The 21,462-nt window shown below is 36.3% G+C and overlaps 1 protein-coding gene across 2 annotated transcripts in view; it reads right to left on the bottom strand.

Annotated features, from left to right (window-relative positions):
• Nucleotides 1-21,462, bottom strand: part of LOC119650688 (uridine phosphorylase 1) — a 119,629-nt gene that overhangs the window by 31,185 nt on the left and 66,982 nt on the right. Inside the window, exons 1-2 of one of the 2 annotated variants that reach the window (XM_038053650.1) lie at nucleotides 16,704-17,083; nucleotides 2,225-2,348 (exon numbers count right to left, since the gene is read on the bottom strand). In XM_038053650.1, coding sequence (XP_037909578.1) covers nucleotides 2,225-2,348; nucleotides 16,704-16,900 — 321 coding nt within the window. In that variant the 5' untranslated portion in view covers nucleotides 16,901-17,083. Of the gene's footprint in view, nucleotides 1-2,224; nucleotides 2,349-16,703; nucleotides 17,084-21,462 lie in introns of those variants that run through there. The other variant, XM_038053651.1, reaches the window with a different exon arrangement.

Below are 21,462 nucleotides of genomic sequence, written 5' to 3'. Positions count from 1 at the left end.
ATCATATGCTCAAATAAAATTAATAATAGTATATTTTTTTATTTTGAAAATTTAATGCGAACCGTCCTTAAGTTCACCCTAGATTCGTAAAATTGCGGTAGGATAGGTTTTGATAAGAAATATCGTACTGAAAAATTTGGCGGAAATCGTACTATTATTGACAAACTTATAGGAAGTCAAAGTTGTCCCACTCGCATCAAATAACTATTTGCCAAGAAATGAAATGTCTATACCACGTCAAATTGAATATGGAGTACATTCAACGTACTTACAGTACGAGTTATATATAAATGGAACCATCGTATAGCCAAATATTGTTACATAAAGAATCAACGAAACCTTTCATACTTGAAGCGCCGAGCTTTCGCTTTCCGACTTTTGGTGGAAAAACAATTCAGCATTGAAGCAACTGTCAAGATTGCCTTCGAGGAATTTCTTCCCATTAGAAAGACGGACTTCAACAAAACTGGGATAAGTACTGTTCCATCGCTTTGGGAGAAGTGTGTCGAATCTGCTGATGCTTATTTTGACTATTAAAGTCAATTTTCATAGGGGTTACAGTTGTTTGAAATTTTACTACCTAATCTGATCATCTATTATTAGGTTGTTTTTTTTTTAGAACAGGTAAATCTGTTATGTTTTTTTCCATTGCCGATTACTTTTAGCTTTCGAATATTGTGAATATTTTCGTTTTAGCATAAATTCCTGCATATACATTAAAAACTACCCTAAAGGTTCAAAATATTTTATTTACGAATAAATTTTAGTTTAAAATTTTAAAAGGTTTCGAAAACCAACCATCTGTAAGATTATTCTGGAAACTTGAATTATTTCGTCCGCATATTTTTTCAACTAAAACCGGAAAGTTTGGTACAACTTTTGCCACTATAAGAGAACTTACAGTAAATCAGGTTCCATTTTCCATGCGAAATTGCTTCAACTTCAAACACTATAGAGCACGATACTATTAGTAGTGAATAACTGCATTTCTGGTTACAAGCATACCCAAAAGCTGTTCTTTCCAAACTTGTTGTGACCATCTTAATTGCTCAGACTTGCTGTTTAACAATAATGAATACTCGACTCTTGAATGACACAGTATCAACCAACTTTAAATTTCTCGTTGAAATTGTTACATAATTACTAAGATTGCAACATTCATCATTCCCGTCAATTACTATGAGCATAACAATGCAATTACTCCGACAGACTCGCAAAAACAATTCAGACGCAAATTTCAGTCAATAGAAAGCAACGGCTTGAACCATCTATTTTAAATAAAAGACATCGGCCTTGAACGATTGCATAACATTATCATTAAATTTCAGACATACTCTGGAGCTTTTGTTTAAACCGGTTAAATTAACATATAAATTGAGAAGTATTAGAACGTATTCTTTTGGGAGTGAAAAATTCATGTTTAAGGCAAAATGGCATAATATCAGGATTGATAAAATATGAATGCCACAAGAATGAAAATTACAGAGAAAAAATAAGCAAGATTTGTAATTTGTGTATGTAGGTGCCAATGTGAGTGGTAAGGATCACTGAAGTCGTACTTTTATATCAGAGCTGATTTATATTCATTCACGGACACCGGTTTTGCATAATAATTGCTCGACTCGAAATTCTTTAAAGTTCACAGTAAAAATAGATGCTTAAAGTTGTTCTGAATAGGATGATAAAGCGGTGAATATTTTTTTTTTTAATTTGCTGCTAAAAAAATAGTTTTGGAGATTCCATAACTGGTCGACAAAGCCCAAATTATAAAGCTCGTAAAATAATAAAAAACAGCTCTATCTATGTTCATATAAATACAAATATGTTTGGATAATATGTACAGACACTTACATAGTATATCTTTACGTGCATTTTTTCTTTCAGATGAATGTAATTTTATATATTCAAATGCATTTTTATCGGAATTGGAAGTAAAATGAAGTAGATAACTTGATATTATTATGACAAAATAATCTTAATCTCCTGCATTATCTGTTTTTGGACAGAAAATTGAGAAACGATATCCGAAAGTTTTCTTTGAACCAAGACTGTTACATACTTTTTATTCAGTGAAAAAACCTTAATTAAAATTCAATGTCAATGTTTCGCTGTGTTTTGGTTCATAGCAAAAAAACAACTCAAACTGAAAAATTAACGCAAGTGATAAGAATCGTGTATTTGATAAGAAAAGAACAAAAATAGCACTAATATGCCTTCTACTCACTTTTACGTCACCAAACATTTCCTGTAGATCGTGACTTTCGCTTCCCAGCGCCAAATGATAGAGAATATCTTGGTCCATCAATTCGATGTTTGGATTTCGTAACTTAACACTTCCATCTGCATACCTGTAACGAAAGAATTGCATTATGAAATAGATTAATTAATTCCGAGACATGAAAGATTATGTGGAAAGTTACAGGTGGAAGCAGAGTCAAGTTGACATAGAGAGTATAAGAATGCTTTCGTGTTCAACATTCCTATTTTGGGCAAATATTCGTCATAGAGGTTTGTTCATTTTGGGTGGAATGACTAACTACAGATGACTTTGATATGGGTTGAATGAATTAATTTTAAGTAGAAGTTATGAGTGTTCACTATTCGATCGTTGTGTGTTATCTAATTTGTGTTTAAGAGCTAATGACTACTTTGGTATTATCACATGTTCTTCACCCCTGAAAATAATTTTAAACAATCTAAATAAAACTATGAATTAAAAAAAAATTACTTCGTGCAAATGATTTTTAAGGGAATTGAAAATAATTAACTAATTTTTAAAATAGCTTCAATAGCACCATTATCAATAGGTTATTCTACAAAATTTTCGCCAAACCTATACTTTTATGAGTAGATGATTTTTCAGAAGGGGTAGATATGTATAGATGATTTTTACAAGCTTACACGGCAGCCTCACCATGTTGTAAAAGCGGTGAGGATCAGATAGCAGTATGTACATTTTAAAATTAATGCAGGATATGAATTTCAGAATGTTTTAGCTGAAAAAATTTGGCCTATTGGTTCAAAAAAGAAATCGGAACATAGTCCCATCAATAACAGTTCCATTTCTGCACAGTTCGTATACATACCTATATATTAGACTACACAGATATTTTACATAGGTTTTAGAGTGCAGTAAATTTCTGCGAAAAGGAAAAATTTGGCCTTCTACAATTCTGTTAATAATAGTAATAATAGTAAGACATCCACAAAATTTTGTAGTATTGTTCTTATTTGAGCAGATATCGGATGGGCACTTAGCAAGTATATATGCCATCTAGAACCAACACTATTATTTTTCTCTGCTTCTGAGTGAGCTGATTTCTAAAAATGAGCCCTTGTTTGAAACCTCCCCCATCCTGATGTTAAAACCTGAAGAAAGTAATATAGACTGATTGCCTGTAGCTAGAGTTATTCAGTGCTTATTTTTGCAACGTAGTGAAGACATTATCGCACAGATGTGCTGTGCCTAACTTGATGAAATGCATGGGAGATTGGGTCTGATACGGCTTAGATTAGTGAACAAAGATAGACCTGCTTTATTACAACGCAGGACCCTAGAGATATCGTAACCTTATTTAAATGTTACTATATATACCTATTTTTTAAGGATGTTTTTCTATATGACGTCAGATATTTCAACTTTTTTCAGATTTTTTTTTTCTGGCAATAAAAAACAAGTCGGGAAACCGGAAGCTGGATGCTTCAGGTACGAAAGGTTTTGTGTATTTCTTTGTACGTAGCACGTAATATATGCATATATTATGTGAGAATATCTACTTTCGGATGACATTGACATTCATAGTCTTGAATTTACAAGGAAGTGACAACTTTGACGTATTATAACTTTGTTAGTAATAGTGGTATTTCGACCAAACTTGGTGAGATCATGCTCTATGCTATACCCTATATTATTGCGAAATTTCATGTTGCTAACATGAACTTAAGGGGGGTTTTGCAGCCAATTACTAAAAATTATGGTAATATACCATTATTAACTTTATTTGTACAGATATCAGTATGGAAGGTATTTCGGAGCCCAGGCACCATATAGTGGCAGCCTCCTAATTTTTTTCAGATTTTTCGGTTTAGTAGTTTCTGAGAATGGCCCCCTTAAAGGAATGGTCACTTTCAACCCTCCGCACTCCCCACCTTTCTAACAAATGTCAAAACTAAGACCGGCTTCGAAAAGTACTAACCGAGACCTTTAATTTGATACCCCACATGACTATATTTGATGAAAAAAAAATTTACACCCCCCTTTTGCATGTATGGGAACCCCCCCTTAAATTCAACGTAAAATGATGTAACTCACTGTATGCGTGAGCGTTCACAGTTCCCACCTTTGTACCAAATTTGGTGTCAATCGCTATAACCGTTTCCGAGAAAAATGCGTGTGACGGACAGACAGACAGACAGACAGACAGACGGTAAACCGATTTTAATAAGGTTTTGTGTTTACACAAAACCTTAAAAAGGGTAATTTTTTCAGTCTTTTTATATTTTATTATTGGAGTTTTGAGTTTTCACCAAAATTCTTAATTTACAAAATTGCATTATGAAGAATTGTTTAGTTTTCGTTTATATGCACGCCAATATGGCGCGTGCTCTTCTATTTGTAGTAACTTGGTAAATATTTTGTATTTGGATATAAAATTTCGGTATACCCCTGTGTTTTTGTTGCTTTCACAATCTATATAAAACAAAAAATCAATTTCTGGAAACGGTCACATAGGAAAAACGTTAACAAAGTAGTACGTAGTTCTTCCCCTTGACTGCTATTTTTGGAATTCTGATTTCCATTTATCGACCTTGGGAAGCGATTCTTTTGTAGCTATCAAAAATTATTTTCCGATTCTTTTTAGAACGTTGACAATCGCGTGTGTTCGTCACGTAAATTGCTGGTTCCACTACAGCCGTCCATTCCCCAAACTAAAGGGGGTTTCAGCCGGAAAGCAGCCGCATGGCCCGTTTAGCTCAACTCTTGTAAGTCAAAATGAATACATCGCCCCCCTCTCTTCCTGACTGCGCTTTCTTTCGAGAAGAAATGCGTCAGATAGGCTATAGAGACCCTCTTGATCGTGCAACGTCGAGGATAAAATGGTATGAACCTCGCTCAAGGACCTCGTTAGGTGCCTTCAATGGCCTGGAAAAGGCGTCCGTATTAATTAGGACTTGCGTGAGGAGTCGAGATTGCTGGGCAGGTCGGCCACGTTTCACGGGGGTGATGGTGGCTTCGGCTTCCGCAATGCGTCCTTGAGTAGAGCAACAATCTGGTGAAGTTAAGGCCTTACCTAATGTCAAGTACACAATTGTGTGAATCTCAAATTCCACGTATTCTTTCCGCAGAGTAAGTAGAACGAGTGGTAGGACTTGCAACCAAGAAGCGTCGTTTTGGGCCATTATAGCCTCCTTAATTAGTTTTCCCATTTCATTTGACTACGATTGGTAAGCGGTGATCCGGTAACAGGCAAAGAATTTTCTTAAATTCGACAAAAGGGAGAGCTTGAATTGCATTCCTTGCTCGGTGATTATAACTACCTGCACACAGAGGCGTGGAACCCATTCTCGACAGAAGGCTTCGGCACAACATTCTGCATAAATGTCTTTCAGAGGTATCGCTTCAGCCCACCGCATGAACTGTGAATGTTCGAGTCTCGCGAAGAGTCAATTAATCGAGATTGTGGGGATTATTTGAAAACGCTTGGTGCGCCGAGGAAACACATTCTCCACTTTTTCTACATTGTTCATAGTCGTGCACTTCTGACATGCGATGCACTGTCTACCCCAAGAAATAATTTCCTCGTTCATAGCCGCCTGAAATATTGTGTGTTCTTATACAAAAAAAAAACGAAATAAAAGCCGCATTGCACTGTCCAAAAAGCGCCGAAGTGTCGGGAAGATGTGCATGTGCATTTTCGGAATGTCTTCTAAAGCTCTTGAGAAAGTCCTCCAAGGTTGAGAAAATACGGCGGTTTTCGGCAGAGTGCGTAAAATTGTGGATGAGTGAAAAGGGGTATCGGTCTGAAATCGTCGGGGCATTTAGATGTCTGTAATCACCACAAAGTCTCTATTAGGTTTAGGAACAAGGTCTGCAAAAAGATGCTTAAAAAGTTCTTCAAATTCTTTCCGCCCAACTGAGAGGATCTGCCGTGACAACGGGTGCACCATGGAAAAGATAGGGGAGCCAACCAATATATTGTGAAGCTTAGCAATGGCAAATATCTCCATGTATCCATTTTCTCCTATCCCTCTAAATCGTGTAAATTGTCCAGATATTCGCCTAACATATCCACCATCGATAGATAGGTAGAGCTGGGTTTATTGTTTAGTGAAATTTGGGGAAAAACCGAAAGATGCATAGAAACTATTGACTACTGCATATGGTGAAAGTGTTTATAACAAAGTAATATAAAGCATTCGAGAAGGATAGAGAATGTCTCGTATCGAGGCGCTACAAAACACAATGATCTCTATCGCCTCCGAGAATGGATCAGTTATCGATAAAGGAGCTTTAGACAAGACTTAACTTAATTAGTAACTTCGTTAAAACTAAGAACTTGAAGAGTAGAAATCTCAGACTGGGGCTCCACCCGTAAATAACGAAATTTGTAGATATAACCGAATTGAATACATCGAATTGTAATGCACTCTGAAAAAGGGCAAAGATGAGTCGTAGCGTTCGGTAACACTGTGGTGATAACCGTCCTCGATTCCAATGATTTTTTGCACCAAAATGCTGTCCCTCAAGGGCATCCGATCACACAACGAACTGAGGAAAGATGGTTAGGCGTTCGTAATTTAAGGAATGGTAGGAAAAACGTATTAGAACCGAGGATGGTTTACTGTAATGTAAACGACAAAACCAAAAAATAAATAAAATAAAAATATAATTAAATATTGTTAATGATTTTAGATTGATTTTTGGGATTTAATTCTATACCTTTAATTCAATCATCTAAAAAACGCTCCGCAAAAGGTCACTGAAGAACAGCGATTTTGGATGTGTTAACAAATTTATAGTCATAGACAATTCATTAAAATATGCAAATGCGGTTCTTGGCTACGTGCCTATAAAAAAACTAACGACATCATCAAGTATTCAACTTTTATAGACTTTTTCATGAATAGACGAAGCTTGCTCTCTGTTCAGATGTCCCTAATCATACTATTACCATTTTTGTCCACCGTTGAGGCGAGACCCAATCTCCTTCGTTTGGCCCTGAAACTTGAACAATGAAAGATAACGTGCTATATACTATCTTAAATGCAGCGTTCAACTTATTTCTCTTTGCATAGACTTGGCTGTCGTTCCCATTTTCCCGGCTATCTATCTGAATCGCTTAAATGTTAATTTGCATGACTCCTACATAATTTAAGTATGATGACGTCCAAATAATTCTAACCTGTTTTAAGTAATCAACGTAAATTCCCATCAAAATAAATGCCCCAAGTAGCAGGATAAAAGGCACCACGACTTCCACCATTGCTTCTTAATCTCGTATATTAGGATGATGGAGAAGGTTATCCTTGATAGAAATATGCTTATCATTTCTGTTTCTTTCTCACGTCCTTATTTTCAGTATAGCCTGAAGCTCACCTCTCACTATAAAAACCTTTTTTTTATTGCTAGATCTTTTTATTGTAGCTATGGATCTGAACCTAACAATAACTTAATAAACCTTAATAATAATTTTTATAGTTTCATTTAGTATATTATTTCAGTAATGTTGAGATTTTGATAGGATGTTTTGGAACCAAATCCTGACTAATAATATTGTTTTTATTTAGTTACCAGTTTAGAAGTGGCTTATTTGTAAAAAAACGCGATACCTGCTTCCAGTAGAAATATGCCATTTTTCCTAGGCTTATATTAATATCCCAAATTATAACAACGAATGAAACAGTCCCAAGTATGTTTTCGTAAACAAGCAAGCAAGCAATTTAGCCTTACAACTGCGATAAGTAATTTTATAGCAGGACAAGCAAAGACTTCAAAATGACAAACTGGATTTGATTGTCTTTAGTCATCTACATTTATATAACTATTTATATAATATGCTTTTCTTGTCGGCATTGCCTAAAATATATCCAACAAAAGCAGGAGATGATTTTATATACAACTACTACTTAAATCCCTCAAAATTTTTGCTGATTTCAGAAAGCGATTTAGCAAAATGGAACGACAAAAATTTAACATCCCAAATTTATAGGAAATGCTGGACAATAAATGCTGCGCCATTCCTGTTCACGTCAATGCTGAAGTACATCAACTCATTGACTTAGAAATGACTCACTACTCCTTTTTGTTAGGGTGGTGGAGGTGTGTTATGGTTAGTAACGAAATTCACTCATGGCTATTTCTGCTTTCTCTGGTTCTGGTTTCTTGTTTGTTGCTATAACGTCGAAAAAGCTTTTCCCATCGAAACTCTGTGTTACACAATATCCTGATGGCGTATATCAGAAAGGATATCATAGCCCACTCAATACTCTCGAAATTTGTAAACAGAAATTGCGTGCGGAGCAGCTTTCAGCGAATTTTATTTCATTCATAGTTATTATTTTACCCGTTGTAGTCTTGTCCTTAATCTGGATTTTATATGAATAATGTTTATGTGAACATTTATATTGAAATCTGGCCAGAATGTGCAATGTATTGGCCTTGGCAAACTACTCACAAATATTCGTGCTCAATTCCTGTGGATTATACAAAAAGGTTTCACCTAATTTATTTATTGATGCTGGTATTAATAGGATTACTCCAATTAATCAGTATTGGTATCATTATTTATATCGATTGGTATCACTTAGATTGATGTCAATTCAGTAACCAGGGTCAATCCAAATGAGGTCAAGAATCTACGAAAAGTTATTTCTTCTTAATATAGCCTAGCTAGTGTAAAAGAGATACTAAAAATGCTTTGCCTCCGTTACATATATTCAAGCAATTGACGTCACATTTTGTCTACGTATTTCCAATCAATATTATCAACGTTGACCTTTCATACATGTTACGGGCTTTGTTTTAGGTCTCATTCTCTTCCACTATTATTTTCCTAATTATACGCACTTTCTCCTTCATCGGCTTGTGGTGGCAATAGAAATAATGTATTTTCGATAACCGCATCGCAATCCTTATAAGGAGGAACGCGAGACCAGGGTATTCCGCGGGCCCGCTTCTGCAAAGGTATGTGATGATACCAAACAGAATTCATTGCACTGTCTAAGTTCCTGGTGCCAAACGTTGAAATGATTTCTCGTCTTTATTTTTCGCAGGGCTAACTTATAACAAAAATAGTATTGTCCTCTCGTGCCTGAAATTCGTCTGACATCCATATGGATGGAAAGCAGCCGCTTTTTTTTAAATTTTTTATTAGAAAATGTTGATAGTCGCTCTCTCAAGGTATGCTTTCCAACTGTGAAGTAAAATATACGGAAATAGACTATGATTTTGGAATAAACCAGATTAGATGGCTACAGTCATAATTTGAATAATACTGGTTGCACTAAATAACATTTTTCCATTACAGGTTCTTTGTCAACTTCTACCTCTTCATTCTTTGTCATAATTTTAGTATCGATTTCGCGCAGATTATGTTCCCATTTGCTCGTAAATGTCCTTATTATACATCAAGCCAACTATGGATATAAAAGTTTTGGTCATGCTTCTTTGGTATTTAAAATTCTAAGGAAAGAACACCTCATTTCCTAGTATGCTGTGTGATTGAACTCCTTTTCTTGCAGTGCATATATTTGTATTGTTCTAGAGCTAAACGAAACAAAATGATTGAAAAAAGTTCAGTGGCGTCACTTCGAGGTTGTATAATGGTGCCATTGATCGTCTAACAGAGCAATGTTACTTTAAAAAATGTGTTAAACTTAGCAAAACAGCAACCGAAATCTTGTCATTTTTTCAACCAGGAGTGACGGTTTCTTCAAATCTAATCTAAATAAGCTCCCCGCTCCTACTGAAAGGTCAGTGAGCTCCTTATGTCCATTAACCTCCCGCAACGAGAAAAGTATATTGCGTATGCGTGGTTGACTGAAGCCTGATCGACCGTTGAACATTCTGTCTATATGGGGAACTATAAACATGAAGAAAACTATCAGTGATGAGTTTTCAATTTTTGAGTATGGCGCGGAAACAAAAAAGCAGTATCCAAACTGGCACACCTTAGGGGAGGCAGAAAGGCAAAGTTTAGGATTAACACATTGATTCAATGTTTGTCCATCACACCCGATTTGCTCGAAACGGCTGAACTTTTACATATAGCAAGTGCCGGTATTATGTGTTCAGTTAGAAGGAGGGCTCTCCATATATGCGAAAGGGGAATGTAATTTTTTTCCGCAGAGTATGGCCATGTGGAGTATAAAATGAAATTAGTGTTTTGTGAAAATGATTTTATTTCTTGTGCTTTATGAAAATGATTTTATTTCTAATAATGGATGAAATATGGGGGAGTGAGGGCGCAAAATATCTGTCCCAAAAAGGGAAATAGGTCCTGCTCTCAGAACCTATCCAACCAAAAAATCTGAATAAATTCGCATTATACATCTATATGAAATCTAGGCCTCAAGGTACATATTTTGTATCTTAGCTATATACAAATGGAAAAGGTGCATATGCATAAAGAGTTTCTCTTATGGGATGAACACAAAACCTTTATACCAGAAGTGCCAGTTTCCGGTATCCCGACTTGTTTAAATATTTAAGTTTTTCTTCGTTGGAACTTTTGTTTTCAATAACATTTATCCTTCAGGAAAAACCTTCTATTGTGACAACAGTGAAAAAAATATCACACTCGATAACGAATTAACGTTACCGATGTTTATGGGCGGACTTGTGCACATCCCAATCGATCGATACACATAACAAAAAAACAAGTCGGGGAAACTAGAAGCTGGATACCTCGGGTATGAAAGGTTTTGTGTATTCCGTATATAAAATTATTTGAGTGGATATTTGCTCCATTTGTACCTAACTCGTAACATAATAATAATCATTGGCGCAACAATCCAATTGGATCATGGCCTTGGAGTGTGTTAGAGCATTTCATTCAAGGCAGCAACGATACACTAGAGGATTATAGTATCCTATAGGAGGCAATGTGGTCAGCATTGCGCTCGCCGGAGATTACCACCCTGATTTGACTCATCCGGATACTACTAGGATGTAATATATAGGTATATCTTATGTCAGGCTATTCATTTCAGCGTAGTACTGACTTCAAAGTCTTAGACTGAGGTAAATAGGTAAATTTGACCTATTACAAATATGTCAGTAATAGCGCGATTTCCACCAAACTTGGTGGAATCGTCCTCGATCTACTCCATTTCATTATTCTAGAATGAACTGCAAGGGAGTTACTATTATTAACTTTCTTTGAACAAATACCTATGCGAAAGGTATTTTGAGCTAAGACATCATACAGTGTTAGTTTCGTGAATATTCGGCTTTGTAGCTTCTGAGTGAGTCCGAGAAATAAATGACCACTTTCCAACCCCCGCACTCCCACTTTTTGCATCAAATTTCGAAAAAGCAAGAAAGTGCTAACCGAGAACTTTGATTTGATAACCCACATGACTATATTCGCATATATTCCTCCCCCTTAAACTCAACGGAGGGCGATGCCATCCACTGCATGCTGGGGGAGGGGGTTCACAGCTCCTTCCCACCAAATTCCATACCACACAATGGAAATAACCGCTTCTGAAAAAAGTGCATATTACCGGCAGACAGACAGAGAGTAAATTGATGTTAATAAGGTTTTATTTTACACAAAATCTCAAAAAGAAAACTATTACGACACATTACGACCACGCCTTTTCTGCTAGATAAATAGAACGTTCCTTGACAACTGGGCAAATTGCAAAAAAATCTTCTTCGATTTACATGTAAACGACCTTGACGAATTCATTCTATATTTTCGTTACACTCCTGGGAAGCGCTGAAATTCATCAACTTGTTGAGGCTTGTTGATACTGTGAATTAATAACAGGAGAGTCGCCAGTAATGTTAAAGCAGTTCGGTCTTAGGATGGGGGCATTTTTAATGGCAGTCCAATGCCCACCAATATTCTCAGCCAGATTATTCGAAGCATTAAACAATAGCTGCCGGATCATGTAAATGGTCAGTGTTAAACTTGGTTGTCGAAATTCTCCACCCCCTTGAAAAGCAGCAGCTGCAACACGCAAAACAAAGCAAGCGATCATCAGATAAGATCACTTTTGTAACGCACATCCAGAAGACAACTCATAAAACTACTGATCGCAAGATTGACGTTACAGAAATTCATAAATCTCTCACCATTATCGTTGCGTTCGCCAAAACTGTGAATCCCCATTTATATTAATCATCACGATTACAATGCTATCTTTAGGAAGCTTCTCTTGAACTGTAGTTAGTGGCTCAAGCAAAGCCTCTTTCTCCGGTGAAATGAAATGTTCCTTATTTTGGACCGGAACCTCAGTCAGCATCCCGTCCGAAACTGGCACTCAAGTAATCAGGGGGGCTTGCGGTTCCTGTCAACATTAAGCCAACACTGGAATCACACTTCTTTCCGTTAGGCTTTCCTAAGTACAATAGCACAGTATCGCAAAAGGAAGAGGAATGATCTCAATGCCTATCAAGAACTCCCGCTCGAATTGGAGGTAGTGGCTCGTTACCGTGGATGAGGCCTGGACACACACTCTGAAAATCAATTCGTATTCGAGCATGATAGTCGCAACTTATTATTATTATATATTTAGTCGGCTTTTACTACAAGAAGGGAATGGCTTGGGTGGATTCTTAATCCCCAGGTCAAAGGTGAGTCACTATCTTAGTGTATAAGATGCATGTCTCGTTATTCAATATTACCAAACCAATCATGAAATGATACTTGCTATTAGTTGAAAACAAGTATCTAATGTAGGCAATAGTATTATTGTACATATATTAATAATGGACTGCACAGCTTCCGAAATGGAAGCCAAGTGTACAATTGGTTTGTTATGAGAGAACAATGGTGCTATTCTTCCTTTTCAAAGGCGCTACAGTACGATGTCCTTCCTTGGTCTTCCGACGTCTTCGTCTCCATTCTTTTCGGTCGAGCGACCGTGTCCTCCAATTTCGAAAACCGGACGCTTTATAATCTTCGTTGCCCACCGAGTCTTCTCATCTGTTTCGGAGTTTTCCAAAGTTTTATATATGGTATTGTGAACTTTATTTTCGTGTAAACATTTTCCTTTCTTGCCGTTTTTCAGGTAACGTTTTAGGATGGCATACTGTAGTAGTTCAAAAAACAAGGGCAATTTTCATTTTGAACTACTGACTAACTGACTCGAACAAACGTTATTTTTATGTTTGGGTTACTATTAGGAACACCAGCACCAACTTCCATGTCAATGCCATCACTAGCTTTTTAGTCACGTGAAGAGTGGTTTCGACAATTTTGACAATAGCCAATTTTGTAGAGCAATGAACTACCATGAAATTTCAACCGCAGGAACGTTTTGACTATTGCAGAAGACCTTCGATAAATCGTCACAGACAATTTTTTATAAGTAGTACAAAGACGTCAAAGAAGGCAGAGAGAGTGCTGATGATCTGAAACACTCGAACTACCATCGACGTAAACTGATGAGTAACACATCACATCAAGGAAATGGTGCTTGAAAATCCTCGATTGACAATTTGAGACCTTGGCGATATTTAACGGAAGGAATTTCGAAGGATTGTTTAGGCCTCTGAAAAGTCAAACTCTGCCTGGTGCCAGACAGGCAGGAGGATTACTTTGGATTTTTAACAAAATCCATTTTACTTTCTGAACATAATAATCACAAAACTTGAACGTTTCATTTGATATGTTTGGTGCCATGTACTTCTTAGTCCAAAGCATTTTAGATTTGATAGAAATGAAGAAAAATTGCATTGCTCAATTTACTTGAATAATAATACAAATTCAAAACTCTTCAATTATCCTCTTCAAAATTTGTACCCATTACATACTACTAATCAACTTTAATAATCTCAAAAATAAAGTTGTATTTTCATGGGCAATTCAAAGTGAAGCTACAGAAGGACTTTATGGAACAAAAATACTTTTTTAATGCAATTGATTTGCAAATGTAGACCAAACACTCTAAGTTGCCTATATACCAATTCTAAAGTAAATGAGCATAGTTGTACCATGTTGTAATTAATACAGGCGGCTTACACATCCTTTCAAGCTACATACATAATCACTTGAGAACAAGAAACATTTCAATGTCCAATCCTGACCCTCCTCCCTCCTCCTATAACCCTGAATTCGAAAAGACGCCAAGACGAAACATCTGGCAATGTAATCACAGGACTTCCATCCCACAGTAACTCGTATGAATGAGACGGAATATTAAAGTCCTAGGTGTCCTTATCGCTGTATATATCACATAGCCTTGAAAATTGAAAGACGAAATACACATACAGGTTTATATGTATACACCTTGGGCATACATTTTAAGCAAACATAGAAGTGATTGAATGACTTCATTCACTTGTTCAAGAATGCCAATTCCTAATTAGCGTACTATAGTAAATTAAGGGTAGATATCTCCACTTATCTAGTTCATATTGTACTCTTATGTCGGTACATGTGGATGTACAAAATTAACGTCACACATATCCTAATGTATGTGTTATCAAAAGTTTGATTTGTATCTATGTATATGTCAACAGGAATTTGATGAATTGAACAACTCGAGAATCTAAGGAAGTTGGAAACTTTGGACAAAATACATTTTAGGAGAAACGCAATTTTCTACCTTTTTCTTTGAATTTTTCAGAAAGAAAATGGAAGCATAAATATGACATATAATACGTGACATTAGATGGATTCTGAACTGGGAAGGAATCATTCATCTTACAGAGGTATGTATGTAAGACACAAAAGAACTAAAATCTCAACATCAGAATAACATTCAACAAAAAGAGAAATAATTTTAATTATCATATTATATACTTTTATTAGCACCATCATCACTCCTTAATGAAGAATCGTTCCCATGCGAAAATTACTTTTTTGGTTTGTATGAGCCACAGCAATGTGCGTTTCATATGTATCTGGATTATGTAGATCGTAGAAAATCGAATACGAAATCCTGTGCTATTACATATAAAGTGACTATTTGAACAGCTTTTATTATACCGATAATGGAGCTGACTCGTATTTCCAATTAGTAATAACTGATAATCAACAAAAAATCATAGTATTATTGTTTCATGTGGTGGCGTGACTTGATAATATCAGGGTGTAAAAAAACAGACCTCCCTTAAATTTTCTGTTGATAATACAATCCTTCACTGAAAGGTAATGTTTTTGTATACAAATTTGTTTCTTTCTTTTATATTTGTTTCCGATTATCAAAAATTTTGCAACACAAACATTGTTGTTCGTCTCTGAATTCCAATTCTGAGCAAGTTGAAACTCATATTTTAAAAAAAATCAAAGTCAGTGAAGGGGACATCCTAATATGAAGGATAAAGAATGCAATATCAGAGAGAAGACGAGATAGTGTCGGCTGGAAACTGATATTTTTCAAACCTCTTCAGTGAGACACAATTGAAAATTAATACATTACGCTTAGTATAGGAAGTTGTACATATATTAAAAAACACTTAAATATTGGTCAACTTGGCACTGAACCAATGTTATATCACTGACAAATTTATAATTTTAAAGGAAGTGATGCTTCATCAATTTAGTGCTTGCATTTATTAAAGGGCATGGGTACAATTTCGATTTGATGCGATTTGATGATGGATTTTGGTAAAATGATCTCAAATAAGAGGATAACAGTAAATAAATTTGTTTGCGTATCTCACTTAATTTCCGATATAGCGAAAGTTGAAATTTCCGAATTACGCAAAATATATTTCGTTCTTTTGAAAGTCTTAAAACATAATTTATGTTTGTGTTAGTGTCAATTTCATTTTAAATTTGTATATTGTATTATAAATTAATAAAATAATTTGAAATGATTATCATAAATTACTTTCCTCTATCATCAAGATAAACAAGGATGTGGTTTTAGGGTTTGGCAGGTTTTTACTTATGGATCTGAAAGTTAGGCGTATTTTTTTAAAACGACGGCAACAATAGGCATTGCAATTATTTTTCTAATCACACGATACAAGAATTATTTTCTACGATGTACTTTATTTAACGAAATTAGTACTGAAATAAGCATACATTGTGTTTTAGACGTCCAACTGTAACCAAATATTTTATGTATATTTTAGGAATATGTGTAAAATCGCAAATTTCAACCTTCGATATCTCAAAAGCTAAGTCAAATATCGAAAAATATTACTGTTTTCGTCTTATTTTGAGTCATTTCACCGTGGCATATCGCGGCGTCATTCGGAATCTCCCTCCCAGAAAGTGATGTACGATTACTTCCAAGTTGCAGTTTTTATGGTAGAAAAAATTTTTACGAATTTGCACGTTTCCGTCACGATTAAAGCAGCTTATTAGTTAGGCTTCATACGATTTGCATTTCTTTATATTTGGATGCATTTCGCGGTTTTTGTTGTGCATTACATGATGCGAAATATTATGATGGTGAAAGACGGACTCACCGTCTTTGCGAAAGTTTTTAACGGAAAATTTAATAATAGTTTTGCTGAGCATTTAATTAAGGCCCAGTAAGCATTTCGAAACCAAATCTTATTTAATGAGGAGTACCTCGTTATTATCTTGACTGCATCACCTCCAGCTTCTTTATCTTCCTCAACATCTTTTACGTTATTTAAACATCCATTGGAGCAACTATCCGTGGATCCATTCAAGCAGGCATCACAGTATTCACTGGGTACGTTGAGAGTTAAAGTCTCTTCACTATTATACTCGTAATCACACTCATTTGTATTATTGGCTGGCATTTTCACAGAAATTAAATTGTCCAAGAAGTAATACAACAGGCAAAACTGGCTAGAATCAACGGCAAGACACTAGTTCGCTTAGCACTCACTATCGACACACGTCAACTGTTGGCAATGAACTGATGTTTAACGGCGACTGCTAACTGTTTTATATGAGCCTTCTAAACTCGTCATCAGCCGCAGAAACAACAATAATAACACTAAGAAGCTATTGCGGCGAAATTCATATGAATGGAGATGAGAACTAGCTCAATATATAAAATGAACATGAACAAGTTTTCAAATAAACATACATACACGGCTAAGAGAACACAATTATCGATTAGAAATTGGAGCCATGGAGACTCGTCTTAAATGTTTCGATTGCTTAGACAAGCAGGCAACCCCGTCTTGTGTCATTGAAAAGAGGCTCGTCTTCTTCACCTGGTCATGTCATTATCATCGTACACTTACCTGTGTATGTATGTGCACAGGTGAGAACATGCTCTTCGCTTACCTTAAAAACGAACGCTGAGCTATGCACGTACTGCATTACCTGGTGTACAACAGCTGGGGAAAGCAGGCGATAAGTGTGACCATAGATAAAGATATTTCTCAGTAAATTGGATTAGTTCAGAACAGTGCTTGGATTGCTATTTATATGATAGATATGATGGAAATCAGTTGGCCTGCTTATTTAAGGGACGATTTCAACGTACAATATATTTGTTGAAACCTTAACTCTAAAATTTATTGATAATAGGATAAGGCTAAGACAATTCCTAATTACCTTTTTAGTAATTTATATCAAAGGTACAAACCATGGTCTCATTCACAATTATTCTAACTTATCTCTGTTATTTGTGTATAAATTGCTCATCAATTAAATAAGATAAATTGTTGAGATCATGGAATGATCTACCTTGTTAAATACTTCCATATCCATTATATGCCGTATATGCCACGGCGCTGAAAGTCCCTTTTCAGACGGCGCTAGTGTCTGAAAAGGGATATGCGCGATAGAGTATACGCATTTTTTTGTGGATAGAGAACGCTTGCTTCACACTAGGCATTTGTGTTTTTGCCTTCACCTGGTAGAGACATTCAAAATTACAGAACAGCTATCTGTGAGTTTTCTCATCATAAACAAGTCGGAAAACCGGAAGGTCGGTGCTTTAGGTAAGAAAAGTTTTGTTGATCTCTCATGTAATATTATAATATTCCAGTACACGATGGTTTCTTTTATACATGGTTCGTTGTGTGTATACGTTGAATGTAATCGATACTCAATTCGAGATGGTACTGGGATTCTATTTCATATGGAGTACCAATTTGACGCAAAAGAGGCAACTTCTACCTGCTGTAATTTTGTTAATAATAGTACGATTTCACCTCCCTTTTGCATATATGGGGACCTCCCCCTTAAGTTCCACATAGAACGATATAACTCACTGTATGCGTGGGCTTTATAGTTCCCATCTTCGCACGAAATTCAGTGTCAATCAGTACAATCGTTTCTGTGAAAAATACATATGACAGACAAAAGGTTTTGTTTTCAACAAAATCTTAAAAACCTATTAAAGAAATAAATATTTGAGAATACATTCATATCGACTTAAAACGGAACCGACACAAAGAAGGGTTACGCTTATCACCTCCCGTTTGTCAACTTCTGTCGCGCTTTTCGAGGTTCATCGAGTTCGTAGATGATTCTTGGACAGTGAAATATATATTTCTTTTTCTTGGATGTAGCGACGCATTCAATCCTAAGCGACGCAAATATTTCCTTAAGCTACGATTTCCCATGGGGAACTCACCACTCCGTGTATTTAATGTTCCATTTGGAGACAACCTTGTGACTACTCACTCGGATATTGGCAGGATTTATATCCCGACTGGATGCCGGATACCAGTCGATTCAGCTATGAATGAGTACCATGGTCAAATCAGCGTAATAATTACGGATGAGTGTATTGTCGAGCACATTATCTCCTAGTGTACCATTTGTTTGAATGAAGTACTTTAATATGCATCAAAGCCTAATCCATTGGATTATTACGCCAACGATTATTATTACTATGCATAACATTGGTTGCTCGTAGTTTCATGCCTTCAGGGCGCTTTACAACTCCAATCTCCACTAGGTCGCCTGCAAATAATTTGGCATCACCATCTTAAATTAACTACATTTAACATGAAATTAACAGTTTTCCAAATGAAATTTACGACTTTCCAAATAAAATCAGCATTTTTCCAAACCAAAATTGCAAATTCTCAAATGAAATTAACATTTTTCCAAATTGAATTAACGACTGGCGGTCAGACGGTAGCATAGGTCCCACGATAGAGCATAAAACATAGAAAACGCCCACTGAACCAATACCAACAGCTCTACTACCAAACCTTATCTCCATCTCCACGTAGTGATCGCTGGGAGTAATTTCTTAACAAAAACTGAAACTGAACTGAAAATAAAACCTGCTGTTATTGCGCTTGCGAAGCGAATTTAGAAATGGTTGTTGGAAGTGCCTGGTTTATGCGGAAAACGGTCTACAAACATACGTGAGCCTCTCCAGATGGGACCACTTTCAACGAAATTGATCACGTATTGATCGAACGCCGCCACTTCTCAGTTTTAATGAATGCCAGAACATATTGGGGGACAACAGAGACTCGCATCACTATCTCTTTGAAATAGCGCTCCGGGCTCGAATAACAACACCATCTAAAATCCCCTCTGACAATCAGGGGAGAGTGAATACTGAAACCATTCACAACGCAGCCCTCCGTCTTTTTCCGCTGTTTTTGGGAATTGCTTTGAAGAACTGGATGAAGATACGAAAATTTTAATGTATATTTAATAATGTCTTGAGCATACATAATAGTTTTTCCACCCCGATACTATGGTTCTTTGCTGAAGTGCAGGGCAATTTATACACCCACTTCCATGCATTTTGGATGCCCAGCTCGAAGACGTTTTGGTCATCTCAGAGAAAAAAAATTAGACTGCATTTTAACGTGTAGAGTACATATATCACGGTTCGCGAACATGAGTATTTCAGACTATTCACTTTACTGTGATATTGATAATCAGTCTTGTTAATTGCTGTAAGTTTATACGAAGCAGACAACTTCAACCTACTATAACTTAGTTAATAATAATAATAATCTAACTGATCGCCATACTCTAGATAACAAGCCCGACGTACTGTTAGTTGGCAAGACGGGTCGCTCCGCGTATATAATTGATGTTGCTATCCCCCATAACAGCAACATCGGAAATACGTGGAGGAGAAGGTGAACTATGAGCCGCTGGCTCGGAAAATCAAAGAAATTTGGCGTCTCGAGCGGGTGGTTGTAGTTCCCATAATATTTTCAGCTACAGGTATTGTACCTAAATCCCTCAGAGTTTCCCTTGATGTCCTGGGACTTTCGCACAGTCTGGTTCAAACCATGCAGAAGTACACCATTTTGAATAGGTGCTCGATGTTGTGGGGAGATCTCGACGGATTCTCCCATTAACCTACCACCGGCCACCACTATAAGCGCTCCTTTAGTTTTTAAGTAGGTATGATCGTCCGGCATCTGCCGAGATTGTGATAACTCGGAAATAATAATAATCGTTGACGCAACAATCCAATTGAATCAGGGCCCTGAAGTGCGTTAGAGCACTTCTTTCAAGATCGTAACGGTAAACTATATATTACAGTACCCTGTTGGAGGCAGTGTGGTTAGCAATCCGCTCGCCCAAGATTATTACCCTGATTTGACAGCTGAGTCGACTGGTATCCGACGTGAAATCACGATACAAATTCCACTGCCACCAGCGTGATTTGAACCGCAACCTTTCGTGTGGCGTATGTATTCACACAAGAAATGATTACTTTCAAGCCGATTTGGGAAAGTATTAATCAAGACCTTTCACACATGACTATATTCGCCCACCCCAGGAATGCATGTATGGAAGTTTGCCGTTTCAAACTTTTCAAATAATTCCGTGTCAAGAGGTATAATTGTTTGTGCGATAGGTAATACGTCGATTTTAACCAGGTTTTGTGTCAAACAAAACAAAGGACTGTGGAAAAGTAGCCACTTCATATATATTTGATTATACTTTCAAGTCTGATACAGATTAGTTTGGAAAATCCTGAATTCGGTTTGGAAAATGCCGAATCAAACTTGCAAAGCTTATATACATATGTATGTCTTTAGTACTATATGCCAACTAGTCCCGTTAATTAAATGCCAGCATCACATTTCTATGATTTAAGATATAGATTGCTATATATCATATAACTTCGCTGCTAGTAGCTTAATTGTAATTAAATTTTCCAATATTATATGCCATACTCCTAAGAGGAACTTAACCTTTTTTGGTCAATTTCAAAAATTTTGGTATAAAGCCATTATCAAATTTATTTGGAACAATATGGTTAGATTTCAGATAGGCTCAATATCGTCAGATTTTTCAGATTGTTAACTGGGGTAGTTTCTGAAAGTGGGTCCTTTCTCACTTTACGTTTGTACTTTTTGACCCTCCTCCCTTATTTTGCAATGGGCGTGAAAGCTGCTTGTACTTATTG

The sequence above is a fragment of the Hermetia illucens genome, chromosome 3, assembly GCF_905115235.1.
Source record: "Hermetia illucens chromosome 3, iHerIll2.2.curated.20191125, whole genome shotgun sequence".
NCBI classification, from domain to species: Eukaryota; Metazoa; Arthropoda; class Insecta; order Diptera; family Stratiomyidae; genus Hermetia; species Hermetia illucens.
This window is presented reverse-complemented; position numbering and strand designations above follow the sequence as displayed.